The sequence below is a fragment of the Mchenga conophoros genome, linkage group LG6 (assembly GCF_057382185.1).
Source record: "Mchenga conophoros isolate Kocher_MC1m ecotype Shallow Benthic linkage group LG6, M_conophoros_male_GT1.1, whole genome shotgun sequence".
NCBI classification, from domain to species: domain Eukaryota; kingdom Metazoa; phylum Chordata; class Actinopteri; order Cichliformes; family Cichlidae; genus Mchenga; species Mchenga conophoros.
In genome coordinates this window covers 10,110,126-10,130,046 of record NC_140531.1, presented here as the reverse complement: position 1 = coordinate 10,130,046, position 19,921 = coordinate 10,110,126, and the positions used below count along the sequence as shown (strand labels likewise).

The following is a 19,921-nucleotide window of genomic DNA, read 5'->3' as shown; positions in this document are numbered from 1 at the left end:
GGATGAGCTTAAAGTCTCTGCTCTAATTCATCCCAAAGGTGTTCTGACGGGCAGAGGTCAGGACTCAGGGTGGAGCCCAACTCCACAAAAACAACCCCACGTCATGAGCCCCGCTCCACCAAACTTTACACTTTGCACAATGCAGTCAAACAAGTACGATTTTCCTGCTAACTGCCAAAAGCAGACTCATCTATCAGATTGCGACATGGAGAAGCGTGAGCCCGGGGTAACAAGCACTGAGTTATCTAAGAACTGTCTTCTGTTCACAAAAGGAATCTACACTTCCAACTGCAAACATGTCTTGAACACACACACACACACGTACACCAACATATACTTTTATGGTATTACATAGATGTGCTTGTCTGTCAAATTAAACTGTTATATTCAAATGGGCTCAATCTCAAAAAATGTTATTGTTTGACAGTAGTTTATCTATATTGCCTCTTTCATATCAGATTTTGTATGTTAACTGAATTGTTTTGTGTCCTTTCTTAAACCGATGGTGATTTGCTAATAGGGTCATTTTGTCTCAACTCAAACAATTTTTAGAATTTTTCCTGGTCCTTCCAACCATGAAATTAAATCAGGATCTGTCATCAGGGAAATGTACCACAAAAAATTCTAGGTATGGTCTAGTTAAATTATATTATTAAAAAAACTTATTTAAGATAAGATAAGATAACTCTTTATTGTCATTGCACAGTCATACATAGTACAGTAGTACAATGAAATTGGAAAAACTGTCCTACGTCGGCACTACATATAACACAACACGACACGATATGACACATCACAACGTAACAAACAACACAACACAGTATATTAACTTAGTATAAAAAAAGAAGAATAAGTGTATGTATATTGCACACTGTTATTATTGCACATTAATTATTATTGCACCTTGTTATAAATATAAATATTATTGTTATCGTTTTAAACATTGTTACCTCCCCCTAAAAAGTCCAGGGAGGTATCCAGTCAGGTCAGCTATTTACATTGATCAGGGCTATTGCCCTGTTGTAAAAGCTGTCCTTGAGTCTATTTGTTCGGGACCTCAGCAGCCTGAACCTCCTGCCAGACGGCAGCAGCTTAAACACCCGGTGTCCTGGGTGTGTGCAGTCCCGTAGGATGCTGCGTGCCCTCTTGAGACAGCGAGTGCTGTACAGGTCCTTCAGGGAGGGAAGAGGATGTCCAATGATTTTTGGGGCCATGTTGATGACCCTCTGGAGTGCCTTTCTGTGTGCTGTGGTGCAGCTGGAGAACCACACACCGATGCAATATGTCAGCACACTTTCAATGGAGCAGCGGTAGAAGACGGTCAGCAGCTCCTTCTTCAGGTCCATTTTTCTGAGGATTCTCAGAAAGTGGAGACGCTGTTGGGCCTTCTTTAAGACCGCAGAGGTGTTAGAGCTCCATTGGAGCTCCCATATTTGAGCAAACACCAAAAAGAATTTGAAAAGTACTCTACATGTTTTATTTTGTCCATTCGTCCATTGTCTTCTGTGTATCCTTAATAGGGTCATAACTATAAACCATTCAGAAAAAATTACCAAATGTTTTGCAGTGTGGCGGTCCACGTCCATGTTGATTTCTTGTCTATGGAATTAATTTCTGTTACTGTCAGTCTCCTGAAAATTACAATACCACTACAATACAATACTAACTGGCAAGAGAAAATATTTTGTGAATGAAACATAATTCATTATTATTATTATTATTATTACATGAATGCCTATACTTTCATTGATATTTGGAAAAATATAAAATATAAAATATTTTTTACTACTACTGTATAGTTAAGAGTTTAATGATAATGTATTATCATATATTATTGCTTATTTATTTTTACAGTATCCACTAGAACAGCGGCATATGGAGCCTCTTGCAGAAAGGCAGAGAGGATGACAGTCATCATCCTGGCAAACTAACCACAAAATATCAAAGTTAACCTAATAATTCAAGAGGAAAATATTCCACATCAGTTTTATATGGACTAACATTACTGTTCTGTTATGAGTTTAAGATTGAGCTTCTTTTAAATGCTTTATATTCAGTTTAATCTTCAGTCGCACTGGGGATTAATTAAGTAAACAATCTCTCTGTATGCCTGTGTAGCTATCTATATTATAAGACATTAAACTGTATTAATTAAATAACAAATAAAATCACAGCTGAAGACTTGAGCACCATGTGACATGATTAACTGTTCGCAGGATTACTAAAATGATTGAAACATGAAGGTGTTTTGGCAAAAAAGCTGGTCAAACATTAAACTGCAAAACTGAAAGTGCTGTTTGAGTCTGAACATTTTCAACTCACCACCAGAAAAAGATGCTGTTCTCCACAATATGTAAATAAGGATAGAGTATAGGCGATATCAGCAGCTGGATCAAAATGAGAATTTTATATCCCCCATAGTTGAGTATAGGCATTCAATCCAAAAGGTCACATGTTGTGGAGAAATAATGTGAATCTTTTGTGCAATCAAATGTTTTATTTTTATTTTAATAGCACAACAAATAATACATTTGTTAATAAATCTTATTCAGACACAAGTTTGCTTGTTGCTTGCTTCCTCACAAACGACCATTTCTGCTCCTTACATTCATCACCCTGAAAACAGCACAGTGAACAAATCATACTGAAACACTGTGTTTATTTCAGTTACAAAAGTTATTTTTATTTTAGGTTTCATGAAACACATATATATTGTTGGCAGTACTTTAGATGAAGGCAGCATGCTGCTCTCAGACTTACACTTAAACTCAAAGGGTCTATAATCTCTAAACTGATATATTTTACAAAGAAATCCTGTCTGGGCAGCGTCTGGATTTGGACTTAAGAGCTCGTTGGCATTTCTAAAACAATAGCAAACCTGCACACCATACATTGTTTTGTTTTTTGTGTGTGCATGTGAAACTTTTCTGTCTTGTGTTGTGTTCATTTATGTCTTTTCTTTTCTCTTTAATGTTTCTGTCCATTATATGTGCAAGAACAAACTTCTGAATCACCTCTTAGTGATAAGTGTCTACAGTTTCCTTTCTCGTTTGGCTCTGGATGAAGGCAGTCGCACTTTTCTCCTCTCCCTCTTCCTTCTCTTTCCTGCTTGGCTTCTCAATGTCCTTGTCTAGTCTCGTCTACTTTTCTACTTTTGCCCTGGATGACTCTCACGGTCTGTTACAACCTAAAAGAGGAATTATGGATTTGAACAACTGGTCCCTGAATGCAATTGACACGCTCTTCTCAACGAGAAGCCTGGGCTTGAGTAAGTCCGAGTGTCCTAGAGGGACGTTCCCCTCTGGATACACAATGGACGGGTGGAGGAACTGGAGGGTCGTGTGCCTGGCGGGACTGTCAATCGAGGACATTGTAGACATCTACCTTTTCGGAACCATGATAACAGGGTTCTTGCTGTTCGGAGTTGGCTTGGCCCTGGCTTATCAAAGATAGCAGAATTGGCTTTCCAAAACCCCACAAGGCTGCCCGCTGTGATGGAAATGATGGGACGGGTCGTGACTTCTCAAAATGGGCTCATTGAACGCAGCACGGATACGATCTTGGAGAAGCTCACGGCAGTCTCTGCTCTCTGAGCACAAGATTGATAACATCTCAGAGAAGCTCTCCAACGGGAGACTGAGAGACCAGTGACGGACTGTTAGACCAACTGTGAAATTGACATGCAGTTGTTCGCACTAAAGGAAAACCACCATCATTTCATGCAGCTACCGTATCGGTGTCAGCTGTGGTCTCAAGGCTGGAGCTGATACGTATGTATGTTCGGGGGGTCCAATTTCACTGCAGATGTAAACATTGCATGTGACAAATAAAAGGCTTGATTGAATAGCTTCAGACTTATGTTCAAAGAAAAGAAAAGAAGCCCTCAAACCTCTACTCTACTTTATGTGTTGATTTAATGAGCGAGTTCACTTTGTTTCTCTCTTCTCTCAAACGTCTAATCTCTCCTCCTCCTCTTCCTCTGTGTTTTATTCAGTCGTACCGTTTACAGCAGCGAGCAGGGCTTCTTCTTGACCTTGGCGGGCTGAGGGCAGAGGACGGCACGAATGGCCTCATCAAACACAGTCTTCAGACCACGCTGGGTCAAGGCTGAGCACTCCAGGTATTTGACTGCATCTATACATGCGAAGACACATATATGTTAATAAAAGAAGAGAAAGAACTACAAAGACAAAGTAAGAGAAGAAAGGTTTGCTGGTAGTGGAGAAGAATAAGTTCAACTTTCAAAGAACACTATAGTCAACTACAGCTACTATACTTTTACTGTGATGCCAGGAAATGAGGGGAATAACAAAAATTTGCAGAGGCAGTCAGGCTACAAAGTTCTCTAGCATCTTCATCTGCTAGTTTCATATCTTCACTGGTGAGGAGAGCTTCAAATCTTAAAGTGCTTTTCAAGCAAATAAAGTAAGAGTGACTGACCTATCTCCTTAGCCAGAGCTAGGCCCTGTGGATAGGTGATAGGCGCCAGTTTCTTGTCCTTCAGTTTCTCAATGGTATCCTTTTCATCCCTCAGATCCAGCTTAGTGCCAACCAGGATGATGGGTGTGGAGGGGCAGTGGTGACGGACCTCAGGGTACCACTGGCAGAATACAGAGTAAAGGAAAACTAAATAAGAGGCAAGAAAGGGGAACACGCAAAATCAAGGAACGTGTTAGAGGCAAAAAACAGAATCAAAGGTGGAGGGAGATGAAGCTCTGATGCCAGGTGTTACAGAAAGGTGGATGAAGGCATGAAAAACAAATGATATGCTGTAGCTATTAAAGATGAGAGAAATACATCATCCAACTTTCACCCACAGCATCAATCATTCATTCACATCAATTATTAGACCTGTTTAGGCTTTTTCTCCATTTTGTAATCCAAGTACCTATTTTTTTTCTCTATAATAAATTCCTGCTTTTGTTCTGTTTGTTCTTTTTTACATTTTGTTCCTCGGCAGCTGAGAGACAGGCCTCATAAAAAACAGCCAAAACTCACCTTAGCTCTGACGTTCTCATAGGATGCCGGGCTAACCAGGGAGAAGCAGATTAGGAAAACATCCTGGATGGAGAGACAAGGAGACAAAGAATTAGAATAGCTGCTGCAGTTTTAATTAGCTGACATGTTATACAAGTTCTGTCTCTGTAACTTTATGTCCATTAGTTACTGTGTGTGCCTGTGTGTGTATGTGTGATTCTGTACCGTCTGTGGCTAGGACAGTGGGCGGAGCCTGTCATAATCTTCCTGTCCAGCTGTATCCCAGAGGCCCAGGTTGACCGGCTTGCTGTCCACCATCACATTAGCTGAATATTTGTCGAATCTGTGGGGAGAGTAGAGAAGGTCAGCGATCAGCCAACAAGTCATAGGCAACCTTTCATTTCATTGGTTATTCATTCATTCAACAATCTTTCAATTCACTGATTGTTTAACCAGTGAAACTCCTGTAATGGAGAAAAAAAACAGGACCATACTTGAAATACCACTGTTCACAAAAACATTAACCAACAACATTACTTTGGTTAGTTTGACACAAAAGCCATCCTAACCATGTCTAGTAAGAGAGAATAATACATAATAAGGCAGGGCTGCCCCCGTGTGGTCTCATAGTAGAATAACAGTTTAATTTCTCATTTTTAAAAACTTGAGAAATTTCATATTCATATTCAAATGTATTCAGGCTCAAATGAAACTGATAACACAAATGTTTGCAGACACAGATGTTTTTTTACAGAAAGAAAGAGACTAGTGTACCAGATTAATCCTGTTTTATGGCCTGTCCGAGGTCTACCCCGCCCTTTGCCTAATGACAGCTGGGATGGGCTTCAGTCTCCTTAATGACCCAGTAGTTAAAAAGATGGATGGATTTCCTGAAATAGAAAAGTCACTGAAATAACGTAAACTGTCAAACATAGAACAACTATGACAAACAGTCAACACTATCTGAGATCCTGCTGGTGGTTAGGGAGGATATACGTGATTCTGTTTGTTGTTTAAACATATTTATAGAGTTAAGAGTTCAGATTGCTGGAAGAACAACATTCACGCAGTCTGATTGCTGTTTTTCTCCCAAAATGTAGAAACACCTGCTAACCATGGCACACTCTGCTTTTCCATTAGGTCTGTGCAAATACTACTTAAGTACACTCATCCTCCTGTGCCATTAGTGATATTAACAGAGTGTAGTCCATTTACGTTGGGCTTCAGCATCTACGCACATGTTGGCAGATTTTCTGAGTAATGTAAGTTTAGGAGGACGTCACTGTGGAGAGGAGTGAGGTTCTTTTTTTTAAACAAAAATAACCGAGACAGAGTTTTAGTGTGGAAGGAGCCATTATGTTCCCAAAGTTCATTTATGTTTCCCACAGATGCAGCAACATGATTCACAATGAGTCAACATGAGCAATGTTAATCATGACTGCAAAAAGATTAGCAACTGTGAAAGTGGAAGATGAAAAGTTATAACCTTGTTTACATATAAACAAGTTACAGTAACAGTGTATACACACACTCATGCAGATACCGATCAGGGATAACATTATGACCACAGGCCACAGGTCCCCCTTTTGATACCAAAACAGCCCTGAAGAATGGACTCCACTGGAGCCCTGAAGGTATGCTGTATCTGCAACAAGATTCTAGCAACAGATCCTTTAAGTTCTGGAAGTTGCGAGGTGGGGCCTCGGAGCTTCTCAACCTTAAACATGTTGTTGTACTCTTTAAACCAGTCCTGAAACATGTTTGCGTTGCTGAAAGAGGGCACAGCTTTAGAGGCCATGTATTTCTGTTGCTCCGTGGTTCAGTTCTGATGCTCATGTGCCCATTTTTGGTGCTTTCATGAATGGACAGAGGTCAGCACGGGCACCCTGACTGGTCTGCAGCTATGCTGCCTCATGCGCTGCACATGACCCTGTTGCTGGTTCACCACTGCGCCTTCCTTGGACCACTTTTGATAGATACTACTGCAAGCCGGGAACCCCCCACAAGAGCTGCAGTTTGGAGATGATCCAGCCATCACAATATTAATATTATTAATATTGCAGACTTACTCAAATCCCTGTGCTCGCCCATTTTTCTGCTTTTAACTCATAAACTTTGACTACAAAATGTTCAGTTGCTCCGTAATATATCCCACCCACTAACAGGTGCCCCAATAAAGAAATAATCAGTGTTATTCACTTCACCTATCAGTGATCATAATATTAAGCCTCATTGGTGTATACTGTTAAAATTAGATACTCATGTTAAACATGGCCCAAATTTGTAAACCTTGTGGCCAATGCATGTGCAAGTAATCGCTGTGCACAGTGAGGTTTAGGACAGTGTTTACTGCTTGTTTATCTGTGTAATATGTAAGAGTGGGGACATCGTTAATATGGTCATCTCATGCTCACAGCTCTGGCTGTGAACACAGCCACCGCCTGCTCTTTCAACCTGTTTATAATGAACAGAAGAAAGCTGGCTTAAAGTGAGGGTGGCTGTTATAACCCTAGCAGGCTCCCACAGGTTCAGCTGCCGCCCATTTCTCCTGAGGAGCCAGTGTATAGCTGGATACAAGCTTGTGAAGAGCTCCTCGGTGTACGCCAGTGTCAGTACTGTGGTGACCTTAGGTGTTTGTTTCCCAGCCTGCAGAGGCTTGTGTAGTGATGTGCTTTGACGTATTTGACGATGAGTTTAGCGCTGTGTTTGAGCTAGTAGTGAGCAGCCAGTGCCCTATGTGAGAGTGAAGTTTTTCTTTGATTAACCATTTCTTGTCTTTTCAGCAGATTCTAGTCTGTTGACATCCTTTGTTGGAGTGATATAACAGTATAGTTGACTCGTTATCTGTCCCCTGAGCTTATCATTGTTAATCCCCTCATCCCCTAGCCCTTTCCTGAGGGTGTAAGAGTGGCCTTAAAGGAAATGGCTTTTTTTAGACAGTGGATGAACAGTTAAATGTCAATCATAAAATGTCAATCAAGTACATCAACATTAGTTGACTGAAGCCACAATACTCTTAAAACAGTTTGCAGCCTCATACTTCCTCCTTTATCTTAAAAACTCAAATTATTTCAGTGTTACTCTAAAAGTCATACCTTGATGACGATCAGCAGGTAGCACAAACAGATGACCAGCAGGGGGCAGAAGAATCCAACAGTGCACGTGTAGACAATAAACGATGTCTTCCACACTTCTGCTGGTTCAGGCCACACGATGCTGCAGTTCCCATCATCCTTCAGCACATCCGCGAACACCACTACCGGCAGCACCACCACAAAGGACCCCGCCCAAACGGTGCCACTGATAGCCTTAGCCACGTGGGGGCGCCGCCACCAAGAAGAGCGGATGGGATGCACCACAGCCAGGTATCGGTCCACTGATATCACAGTTAGACAAAAGATGCTGGTAAACTGGTTGATGGCATCCACTGTCATAACCACTCGGCACATCAGAGAGCCGAAAGGCCACGAGAGCAAAGCGTTCTGTACCGCCAAGAAGGGTAGGCCCAGCATGAAAAGCTCATCTGCAATGGCTAGATTGAGGATGTAGATGTTTGTGACTGACTCGTGTTTTGTGTAGTTGACAACAACATGGATGACCAGAGTGTTTCCCACCAAGCCAACGACACAAACGATGCCATAAATGAGTGGGATGAAGATTCCAGCCAAGCCAGGGAGGGATCCTGGTTTACTTTTGGTGCAATTTTGACAGGAGCTGTTAAGGAGAAACGAAGTGTCATCTTGGTTGAAGCTGTGAAGCGGTTCAGAGGGAGTAGAAAGGAGCAGGAAATGAGAGTAGGAGGGGGCAGAGGTGTTGCTCCAGGTAGCTGTAGGGACTTCCTGAGGCAGCAAAGCAAACTGGACGAGCTCCATCGAGGCGTTAACGACTATCAGGCAACAGTTGTTGGTAAGCTCACATCAGTAGAAGATCAGCAGCCCTACAGAAAGCAAAGTTAATTAATTTAGCACACTTCATGTGGACATGAAATATAAAGCAATTAATGCATTAAAGGTGTATTCTAACATTTTGGAGATGTCCAGTTAATCAACTCTTCCAACAAATCAGCCGTGTTGGTTGTTCGTCCACTGAAATGTGTCTGTAAAGCTATAAAGTTTCTTCTGGGACCTTTTCTGAGTTCTGTTTTCAGTTTCTGTTCGAGCAGATCTGTTGTTGGAGAAAATGCTTCATCCTTTGTAGCATCCTTTACATCAGGGGTCCCCAATCCCAGTCCACGAGGGCCGGTGTCCCTGCAGGTTTTAGATGTGTCCTTGATCCATCACAGCTGATTTAAATGGATAAATTACCTTCTTAACATGTCCTGAAGTTCTCCAGAGGCCTGGTAATGAACTAATCATGTGATTCAGGTGTGTTGACCCAGGGTGAGATCTAAAACCTGCAGGGACACCGGCCCCCGTGGACTGGGATTGGGGAACCCTGCTTTACATGGTGGAATAGACACAGCACACAGTTTGCATGCAATTATACACACTGCAGCAAACTTGTTGCTTAACTTTAAAATATAAATATAGTACATAATAATAAGTATAGAATTTATGTAAAACCCTTAGGAGTAAGAAAGGTGCTCGGTGTTATTTAGCACCTGGATTATCATTAATGTAACGTTAATCCAGGTCCATGAAACTTCAACTAAACTGCATTATAATTGTGTTTTAGAGTTTTAGAGGAAACATCTAGGCTGACTGTGTAAAGGTAACAGATTTCCCATCACGTCTTAGATTGTTCTTTGCTAGTATGGACTTTGAATTTTTATTGGATAGACAGCAACTTGGGAAGTCTTGTTACCTTGAGGTTGCCTGGAGACAGCCGGCACTCAAGTGCTGTATTGTTCTTGGTTTCAAGTGGGCAGGAGACTTTTGCTGCATGTTTAGTGTTTATGTCTTCTCTGTAAAACTCACAAGTGACATTTTTTTGCATCTAGACAACAATACTATATAACTAGCTAATGTGAGCTTTAGGGGTATTTAAATGTTTTAACAGGCTTCTGTCAAAAATAGACGTGCAAGCACTATTACATTTTTCATCTGACTATTGGCAAGAGAATGAGTGAGCCAGTTTAATAAAATATAAAACTGTGTCTCTAAAAGATATGTAGCAAAGAAAGATAAAACATAGAAAACAATGGCATACACAGCAGTAAGAGAGAATGAACAGGCAACAACATGTATTGACAAAGACACACTTTTCTATGTACACATAACGTTGACTGCTGCTGATGTTGGACAACACCTAAAAGTTTCAAAAGTTTGGCCATATCTGCCCAGTGGCTTGATGAATACTAAGCTATTAATAAACATAACAACCTTCCTTCCGTCACAACAAAGCAAGCGAGCACCAGAACACAGACATAAGGTATTTAGTTTTATTAGTACGAGACTTGTTTATGAAGCCATCCCAGCTTCTTAATCACCACTGTTCCACACACAGGCACACCCTCATCCCTCACAGCGATGGTTAATAATTGGTGGAACAAAATGCACTGACCTATGGGGGAAAAATAGCAGAGGCATATCTTCTGCGACCTCAACTGAGTAAAGTACATTAATGCAGATGTGAAGATGAGCGGAAGAGCGGGGAAGGTAAGGTGAATTATATACACCACTAAAGAATCCCCCAGAGACAGTTACTTTAGATTAAAATAAGTACAAATATTGGCAGCACACAGCAAATGTACACACTTTGAAGCATGACTGAATTCTCTTTCAGTGTTTGGAGATTTTTTTTGCTTTGCTTTAATTACATTTCATTCATTACAACCTAAAGGGCACCAGTACCACCAGTGGAGAATAAGACCACAGTGTTCACTGGTCAAACACGTGATCAAATCATGGTGAATGTCAATCCTTATGTACAGTTTTTAGACCAAACCTAAGAGCCATCCATAGGTCATGACCTCAGTTACTAAATGTGAATGCCAGAGGATGGTATATGCCGTGGATCTCAACTGCTTAATGCTGCTACTGCTTTTATGAAGCAACAGGGTAAAGACAAGAAGTCGATAAATATAGAAATATTAACTTGTACCTAATATCGAATTACACTTATACTTGGGGTTATTTAGGCTTTTAAAACCTCATGTTTAAATCAGAAATTATTCAAATGAAAGAAGGCTAAGATGGATTTTTTTATAATGTGTGCACATTGTGTAAGGAGTCTTTAGTGAAGAGATGCTATTGTGACATCATCATATAAGGGAGTAGTGATATATTGAGCTGTACTGGAAAAATCCCCTGGAGGGAGTCTAGACGGTGGTGATGGCAGCGCAGGGGTGAAGGATGATGCTGGAGATCTGGATGGATGTGATGTGAAGCATGACAAATGGTGAGATTAATGGATGGACCTGAGGACAGAGGTCCTGATTAAAAGTGAGGATGAATGGGGTGGAAGAGTTTTCCATCAATCTGACAAGGAAATGACCACAGAGAGCAGCAGAGGCTTAGACATTTTTTAAATGACCACAGTGCAAAAAATTGGATAAGAGACAGAAACTATGATAAACACAGAGAGGAACATCATCAGTCAGTCGCCTTTATAAACTAGGTGCTGTGTGAGAGGGAACATGAATGGGTGGTATAAACGTGAGACAGTCTTCTTGACTAACCTTTGACAGGCTTCGTATCACAAACAGTGCTGTGATTGTGAATATGGAGTTGTACAACGTTCAGGTGTCACACTGTACAAAGACACGGAGCTAAAATGGTTCAACAGATTAAATCGAGGCACCAATTATTTCTCTGGCCTCAGTCATTGATTTTTTTTTTCCAGTCAGCGAACTTGAGTGACGTATAAAGTCTCAATAAGTCCTTTTCAATAAAGCGTATCAGGAGTACACAAAAGAAAAGAATGTTGTAATGCAGTAAAAGTGGTTCAGCAAAATATTAAAAATCAGCTGAGGCACAAGAGCCAGTGTTCACTCTTAAATCCTGTCTCCATAAATAAAAAAATATAAAAAAAATTATCGTTCTGGTTTTTATGGTTCCAACATTTATTAAAAAAACAGTTTTGGATAGATAATGAACAAATAGTAGGAAACCAAAACCTTTCTGTGGTTACACATTGTGACTATTTGGAGTGCATTCTCTTTGTAATCCAACCTTGTGGCTAGTATGTGCATCATTTATTAAGCTTAAAAAAATCCACAATTACCTTCAAGTTCTGTCCTTGTCTCTCTATGCTCCCTTTTCCTCCTTCTCTTTCCTCTCATTCAGCAGCCAGTCACAGCACAAGGCTGCCCCTTCCTGAGCCTGGTTCTGCCACATGTTGCCTCTTATTAAAATGAGTTCTTCCTCCCCTCTGTTGCCATGTGGTTGCTCACAGTGAATTGCTGGGTTTTTCTCTATGATATTGTAGGATCTTTGTCTTGTGATAGAAAGCGCCTTGAGGCAACTGTGGCTGTGAATTGGCACTATAATAATAAAATGGAATTGAACATATAAAAACTATAGTAATGCAATTCACATCCATGGTTAGTGAAGACAAATGATTTTCTAACATATCACAGGCTTCACATCACTGTCATAACGAGAATATCTGTTAATTAATATATAAAAGGGGAAATAAGAAGTTTAATGGTTCCATAACACAAACTGGAGTGGTTGCAGGTATCTTTTGTTTTGTTTTTTACTCACACCATACATTAGATAGTCACTGAATGTCCCACTGAGATGTGAACAGTCAGCAAGGCTAACCTAATCACACACACACTCCCCTACACTCTCCTCATTTTGCCTTTGCTATTGCCTCCCACCCTAATCTCTGATAAACACAATAAGAGCAGACTGACAATTTTTCTTCCTGAAGTGCATCACTTCTCTTGTCTGCCATTGCACGAGCAGCTCTGTGAAAACCCTCCCAGGAGGTGTTGCTATGGTAACATAAGGTCAAGACAAGGCTTAAAGGTCCCTGCATGGAGCAAATTGACGAGATAAGTGAGAGTCTGAATGACTGCTGATTGAAGAGTCCTTGCATTTACATTCAAATACAAAGAGTATTGTGTGTGAGAGGCCAGGTGTGTGACAAATGCATTTGTGCATGTGTGTACACAAAACCTGCCCTCTGTGCATCTGCAGAGTGAAGATAATATAGTCTTAGAGATCTCAGGGTAAATTTATGTTAACTGGTTGTTATTTAAAGTCTGATGCTAGCTGAAGTGATGATTACAATTCTAAATGTTCACTTGTTTGCTATACATATCTATATTTATGTGCCATTTGTGGCATAGAATGGAATATGTATAGTTTTCAAAGCAAATCTTAAAATAATAGGTTCAACACAAAATATGATTGAGCTGCTGCTTTGGCAAATTTTGCATAGTCTGTTCTCTCCTAATGCAGACATCCGGAGAAACAGAAGCTAGAAAGTTTGTTAAAAATAGGAAGGTACTTACTTTTTTATTATTTCACATCTCAAGGATTACTCTATCATTCTGGCAAACAAGGTTATCCAGTCATATGGCTTACTAATTCAGTGTTCTGGTTCACTTTCCCCACTTTTTAGCTCATTTTGTGGCTGCAGCAGGGAAAAGCAAATGCCAAGCATACAAATTTGAATATCAAACACATTTGGAAAAGACTCAAGACTGGATCGAGAGCGTGAAACGGTAATCTTCTGTGGTTTCGTAACCTTATCATTCTGTGCAAGCAGGAAAAAACTTAAATGACGTTGAAGCTGTGCTGAAAAAAATAAATATAGAAAAAAATCTCATGTGTAACTGAAATATGTATTTTGCCTGATCATTAAACTTTAATGGTAACTTACTGGTTGTCATTTACAGTAATTTAACTATTAATAATAAGTGAATGCCATATGCCACATATGAGACTGAATAAAAAATATAATATATATTAATTTTACAAAGTGACACAATGAAAAAGAATAAAAAATTTAATTTAAAACCTTGATTTGCAGTTTTTTTTTTTAAATTAATAAATTGAATGTAAATATATTTAAAAAACTGAAAAAAGTCTAGAAAAAAACTCTGTTTAAGTGAGACAACACAGGGTTTACAAATGAACTGGTGAAATTGTACCTATTTGCTGAGGCAGTACAATGAGAGGCCTGGGTGGGGTGACTGCAGCTCCGGAGGTAGAGCAGATCACCTACTGATCGGAAGGTTGGTGGTTCGATCCCTGGCTCATGTATCCTTGGGCAAGATACTAACCCCAGGTTGCTCTCGATGCATCCATCGGAGCATGAATGTGTGTGAATGTCGATAGAAAGCACTCAGTTTAGAGACAGTGCTTGTGAGATTGGGTGATTGTGGCATGTTGTATAGAGCGCTTTGAGTACTCCGGGAGAGTAGAAAAGTGAAAGCTATGTAAGAATCAGTCCATTTGTACAGTATAATTTGAGGCAACAGCAGCAGTTCATAACCTACCAAAATTATGCAACGCTTTCAAACTGTCGGTGGTCTAAGCAGCAGTCCTTTCTATCCACTTGTTCACTACACACTTTAACGACATTACAGTTCAATGTGTTTTTTCTTAATCTCATCAGTCCCATGTTTTCCTGTGCTGGCTTGAACACCTTTAGGCTTTCACGTCAGAGACTTTCTCACTGCTCTAATTCAACTCTGACTAAACTCAATGCTGCAAACTCAGTTTGTGATTACCAACAAATGCATGTCACTTTGTTCCTCATGAATCAGTAGAAAATAAAATCCACTTTCACTGAAGCCTCAGTGTATTTCAGCATAGGCTTTACAGTTAGCCTTTGAATTAGCTGAAGCCAAGATGTCATCTTGAGATTTTCAGAGCCTTTTCCAGAGGAAAGACTATTATACTGAGTCATGCACCACCTCAGCAGTTATTGTCCCTCGATGGAATTCACTGAAGGTGTGTGTACTCATAACTGGATGCCACGGCTGACACTGCAGGACAACACACTTCTCTACTCCCATATCGATCATTCCAGCTGTTCATCCACAACATCACTGAATCCCAAATTCAGTTATTTCCATAATGATGCTTGCTCATAACTGCAAAGCGACACTAGCAGTATTGTACTTAGAGATTAGCTGGTGAAGCGACAATTGCTTGGCACATAATAAGCCTGGATACTATTGTTATGGTTTCTGCTAATGAAAATAGCTTGCACCTGCTGTGAGCTTCAGCTGTTGTGTCTTTCAAAGGAACAAGCTGAAAACTTTCAAAAATCCACATTCATGCTGACAGCGGTTTGGTGCACGATGCTTTAATAAACACTTTTAACATCAGTTTCCATGGTTTTTTTTTTAATGTTTTTGTTTTTTTCCTATCACCATTACGTGTTGTACAACCATCAATTTGGCTTTAACCTCTCGTATTTCTGGTGTGATTAACCTCTCTTAAAGACAAAAGAGAGCATAAGAGATGGAAAAGAGATGTCCTTGAATAAAATTCAATAGTTGAATTTTTGGAAAGCATTTATACTAACATTAATGGTGACTCTCTTTATAAGAGGCCTGGTGATGATTACATGGTTGATACTGGTGGTAAATACATGTTTCCTCCTCACTGAAAACTCTGTTGACGCCTGCGTAATACCTCGTAATTGTTCAATCCACAGCTTGGAACAAACAACCTCCTGATGCAATCTAGAGGCCACAAGGTACCCATTAACACAGACGCCTGTCTGGCAACTGTTTCGTTGGGGAAGTGAATGCCTGCTGATTGCCCAAAGGGCCGCTCATTATTGTTACATTCACTAAGTGCATTTTAGGGCATTTCTATTGTTTCTTTTAATGTCAGTCTGGTCTTTTCTTTTTTTTGCCACCCTTATTCCTAGCATATAAAAAATAGGACAGGAAAAAGCAAAGACTGTTGGTGGTGTGGCCACCAGGCTGCAGAGGGTATCTCATAAAGGGTCATGGGAAATGGGGAAGAGTAACCATCACTCACTGCACAAAATAGATTTCAAAGCCTTACTTATCACGCTGTCATTAAGAAGGTGCCAAGGAATTGCAGCATAAACTATATACATTTATGTGCATCTGTCCATTTATTTCATATGGTTTATAATGTTAGTTATAATTGTGGATACAACTGATCATCACACGACGATGATGCTGCACAAAATCATCACTTGAATTCCTTGCTGCGACGCTTTGAGCTTGGACATGAACACACCTAAGTATATGTACACTTCGTGTAGACAAAACATTTAGAGACTGGAGCTTGAAACACACTCCTGCATCTGTGAATTTGCATTATATGCCAATAAAATACAACAATAATGCTAATGACACACACATTTAAAAAAAAGCTTACCAAAGTCAGTACATTCTAGGTTGGCAGCAGTCTCCAGGGTTAGGGTCGCTAAAGCTGCTAGCAAATGCTAGGTAACGCCTCAGCTAGTTAAAAATCACTGAACATGTTTGTGCTCTTTTGGACCATTTTAACGAGTTTATCTGGCAAATTATATGTCTTCTGTCACAAAAAGGTCTGTGACTTAAATTGTAATACTGTATGAATATGCTTCAGTCTATGTATGCAAGTTGCTAATCAAGATAAACCACATTAGCTGCTAACTAGCTGCTAGCACTACAGCCTCTCATCCAAATACGGCCATTGTTTACTTCCAAAGAAAAACAATGGTGACAGCCAAAATGCCAAACTTGAAGCTTCAAAGCAGTAGTCCACAAAAGAGTATGTGCTCTTGTTGTGATTGGGTCCAAATTTTATATAGAGTGTTTGACTTTAGGTAACATTTAAATAGTGATAATATTATCAGTGTGAAATATTGTACTTTTTGTTTACTAAATTTAGCCTATTCAATATCTACAGTTACTAAAAATAGCCCCATCTTTGCAAGATAGACCAGTAAACATTTGTGAGTTACTTTAGCCCAAAGTACAAAGATCCTAAGCTTGTATTTTCACAAAAACACATATATGCTTTCAGCAAGGCAAATATTTGGACTATAAATATTCATTTGTGATATTTCTTTGGGGAAAATAGTGGGTTTGTGATGTGTGTACACTGTTTATGACATGTAATACACAGTAATGTTCTTTTTTTTTTTTTTAAAGCAATTTCACTCGAAGCAGGAGAGCATAGATTGAGCAGAGATACACCATCAGCTAATTGGCTATCCATTAGTACTACTCCCTCAGGGAATCTACTTCCTCTGTTGCGGTTTAATTAACAGATTTGGACTGGATCCAGTCACCTCCACACCGCTGCCCGCCTCCACACTTTTTATTACAAAGCTGACAAGTGCTCACAGATTGCACAGAGTGTGATCAATAATCTTACAAGCATGTCATGTGGATCAAAGATCTGCAAATGCAAACATGGTCACAGAATGGTTTTGGTTGTATTTCAGTTTTTCTGAACGACACATATGGAAGGACTTATCTATGGATAGATAAACACGCAGGGAGGTGTTCGTGTGCACACATGAGTCATTTGGCCCTAAGGCAGTGACTGAAGTTAAAAAACACAGGAGACTCTGCAGCACCCACAGTGTCACACTGCTTGTGGAGGGTAGATTTTTGGGAAGGTATACAGGAATTTGTGGGGGGTGCATTAATGCTTACATGCATTGCCACAGTTCTGCTAAAACCAATATCAGCAACACTTTTATCCTCTTCCTACACAGCGTGCAGGACACATGCAGTTTATGAGAAAAAAAAAAACGTACCACAGGTGAACAGACGAGAATGAAAAGCTTTAAAAGCTAAAGAGTGGTGACCAATTAAATTAAAAGCTCTGTTTCCTTGGACAGTGAAAGAAAGAGAAAACAAAGGGTCACGTAGAGGTTAATTATTTTTTTTACCTGTTTCACAGCAGTCCATTAATTCAAGCAGCAGGGCTTCAATAACAGTGTTCTAAACCTTATCAGTGATAGTGGAGCAGATTTCATATTCCTTCCTCTTCTTTCCTCTTTCTTTTATTTCCTCTCAACCCTGTTGTTGTTTTCCCCTCATCTCTTCTTCTATCTCCTACACTGCATTTCACCCTTCTTCATCTCACTTGGTTTCTCCTCATCTCTTCTCTCGTGACTCCTATTCCTCTTAATTCTGCATTTTTTGTTTTTAGTTTGAGTTCAATTTCTATTCCAGTCCCCTTTTTGTATGTGTGACCCTTTAGAGCAAATCAAGGCCTCCACTTCCACCTGTATCGTTTTTAAAAGCCACATACACAAAAATCCTCATTTTTACAGTAATTCCAGGAGTTCTGTATCAGCAGCAGACAGATGAGCACCGTGACTGATAATGTTTTTGGCTTGCTGCACCTCCAGAGACACGGCGCGAAATATATCTCACATTAATAAAGAGTATTAGAGATTAAAATAAATCCCACCAATACACAGCAACAACTAGGACAAAACAGAAAGACACGAGCAACACACAAAGCACAGACTGCTGAAGTGAACCTAAACACGACACCAGCCACCTTCACCTGATGTATTTACATGTAAGCACGAGTTTATGGCTGTGTGCTGTCCGCTATCACAGGTGAATTCTGCAAATAAAAATGTATCCAGCTGACGGCAATGGCTGCTGTTGTTTGGACGAGCCATCAAGTTTATGTTACTAAGTAAGACAAACTTAACGACGCTTCATTTTCACAGGCTTGTGTTAGCGGCAGTGTGGATTAAAAAGGCTGTCCTGCACACTCTAAACAGAGACTAAAGACATGACGAAGGGAAAAAAATACTTACAACTATCCGCTCACTGTGTTTCACCGGTCTGCACTTCAGCTGAGAACAGACTCACTCGGAGCCGTGAACAGCGGAGACTGTCTCAGAGCTCTGAGAGCTGAGGGGGTTTGTAAGAACAGCCTCCACCTACAATACCCACGCGCGCACACACGCGCCCGTGTTTCTTTTTTTTTTTCTTTCTCTCTGTTTTTTGTTGGAATTTCGAGGACCCTGCAGACACGACGTATTAGCAACTCTCTTAACCAATAGAAACCACAACCCTAGTTCTAGAAACAGTTTTAGATGTTTTATATATACATATTATAATGGTTATGCTCGGCTTAATCACATCCTGTATTATCCTCTCTCGTAGCTGAGCGCAAATGTTGTGGAAATCTGAAATAAATCAGGTTTTCTCTGCGACTTTAATTTGACTTTGCATTGGTTCAAATTACCAGCAGGTCCATGTGCTTTTTTACAAAGCACCTCCAATATTTACACATCACTGCCACGATCACACAATACGGTCAGAACACTGTGTGCGAAAGATAACTGATGCATGAGCGTGTGGTATACCTGAAAGATTATTCTTTGCCCTCATAACAATAAATAAAATCTGTTTATTTATTCAAATTATTAGGAAGATATGCTCATAATAAATTGAATACATACCAATCAAGTACATTTCTTTTGGCCAGATTCCATTAAACTTTTTTCATGGACTTAAAAAAACAAAGACACAGAAAGTTGACATGTAATTAAATTAAAATCAGCATTTTGAGCATAAATATTTTCTGAGTGCATGAAGACAGAATGACAAAACATGGAGCCTTTCACTGAGTCAGGTCAGCTTCACACAGTCTTAAAATTTCCCATTACACTAATCAGTTGTTAATACCTTTGCGGGGAGTGCACAAATGAACAAACAGCTAAGCACCTGAATCTCTGGAGCCATTACTCATAGCAGCAGCTTTGGAAAACCATCACTTTATGCTTTTTAAACAAGTGCCATTAACATGGGTTCATTTTTTACTTTTTGTGCACTTAAATTTGAGTCCTCAAGACAAATTGGCAGTAAGAAGTACTGTATAACAAAGTACAGGGATAGTGCAATCACAGTGTCACATATTTTACACAAAGCAATTTTAAAATGCTGTGTTTGTTTAGACATTTAATTCTGATTCAGAAATGCAAACAAAGTGTTCAAAAATAGAGATTCATACGAACATAGCAGGCACTTTGCTTTGCTCTCTCATCTTTCTGCCTCTGTGAATAGCTGTAAGTAAAAATGGAGGGGCCATTG

General features: G+C 39.9%; 2 protein-coding genes across 2 annotated transcripts; both read right to left on the bottom strand.

The window, feature by feature from the left end:
* Window positions 1-2,657: 2,657 nt before the first annotated feature.
* LOC146572092 (ras-related C3 botulinum toxin substrate 2-like) lies at window positions 2,658-6,736 on the bottom strand. Its single transcript, XM_085278457.1, has 4 exons — window positions 6,644-6,736; window positions 4,999-5,061; window positions 4,441-4,600; window positions 2,658-4,134 (listed from the first exon to the last, which is right to left on the bottom strand). The coding sequence occupies exons 1-4, from the start codon at window positions 6,734-6,736 to the stop codon at window positions 4,004-4,006; spliced, it is 447 nt and encodes a 148-aa protein (XP_085134583.1). The 3' UTR covers window positions 2,658-4,003.
* A 1,286-nt stretch (window positions 6,737-8,022) lies between these two features.
* LOC146572091 (somatostatin receptor type 3-like) lies at window positions 8,023-18,703 on the bottom strand. The gene is made up of 2 exons (XM_085276095.1): window positions 18,640-18,703; window positions 8,023-8,914 (listed from the first exon to the last, which is right to left on the bottom strand). The coding sequence occupies exon 2, from the start codon at window positions 8,847-8,849 to the stop codon at window positions 8,067-8,069; it is 783 nt and encodes a 260-aa protein (XP_085132221.1). The 5' UTR covers window positions 8,850-8,914; window positions 18,640-18,703; the 3' UTR covers window positions 8,023-8,066.
* Between the last annotated feature and the right edge of the window lie 1,218 nt (window positions 18,704-19,921).

What these genes read in the sequence shown, in the direction of transcription:
- LOC146572092 (XM_085278457.1), bottom strand. Translation starts at nt 6,736, where the DNA reads ATGTTTCAGGACTGGTTTAAAGAGTACAACAACATGTTTAAGGTTGAG. An exon ending in TTCCAGAACTTAAAGGATCT is followed by an intron (nt 5,062 to 6,643) that starts GTTGCTAGAATC and finishes CTCTCCATCCAG; the next exon opens with GATGTTTTCCTAATCTGCTT. An exon ending in AGCTCTGGCTAAGGAGATAG is followed by an intron (nt 4,135 to 4,440) that starts GTCAGTCACTCT and finishes TCGCATGTATAG; the next exon opens with ATGCAGTCAAATACCTGGAG.
- LOC146572091 (XM_085276095.1), bottom strand. Translation starts at nt 8,849, where the DNA reads ATGGAGCTCGTCCAGTTTGCTTTGCTGCCTCAGGAAGTCCCTACAGCT.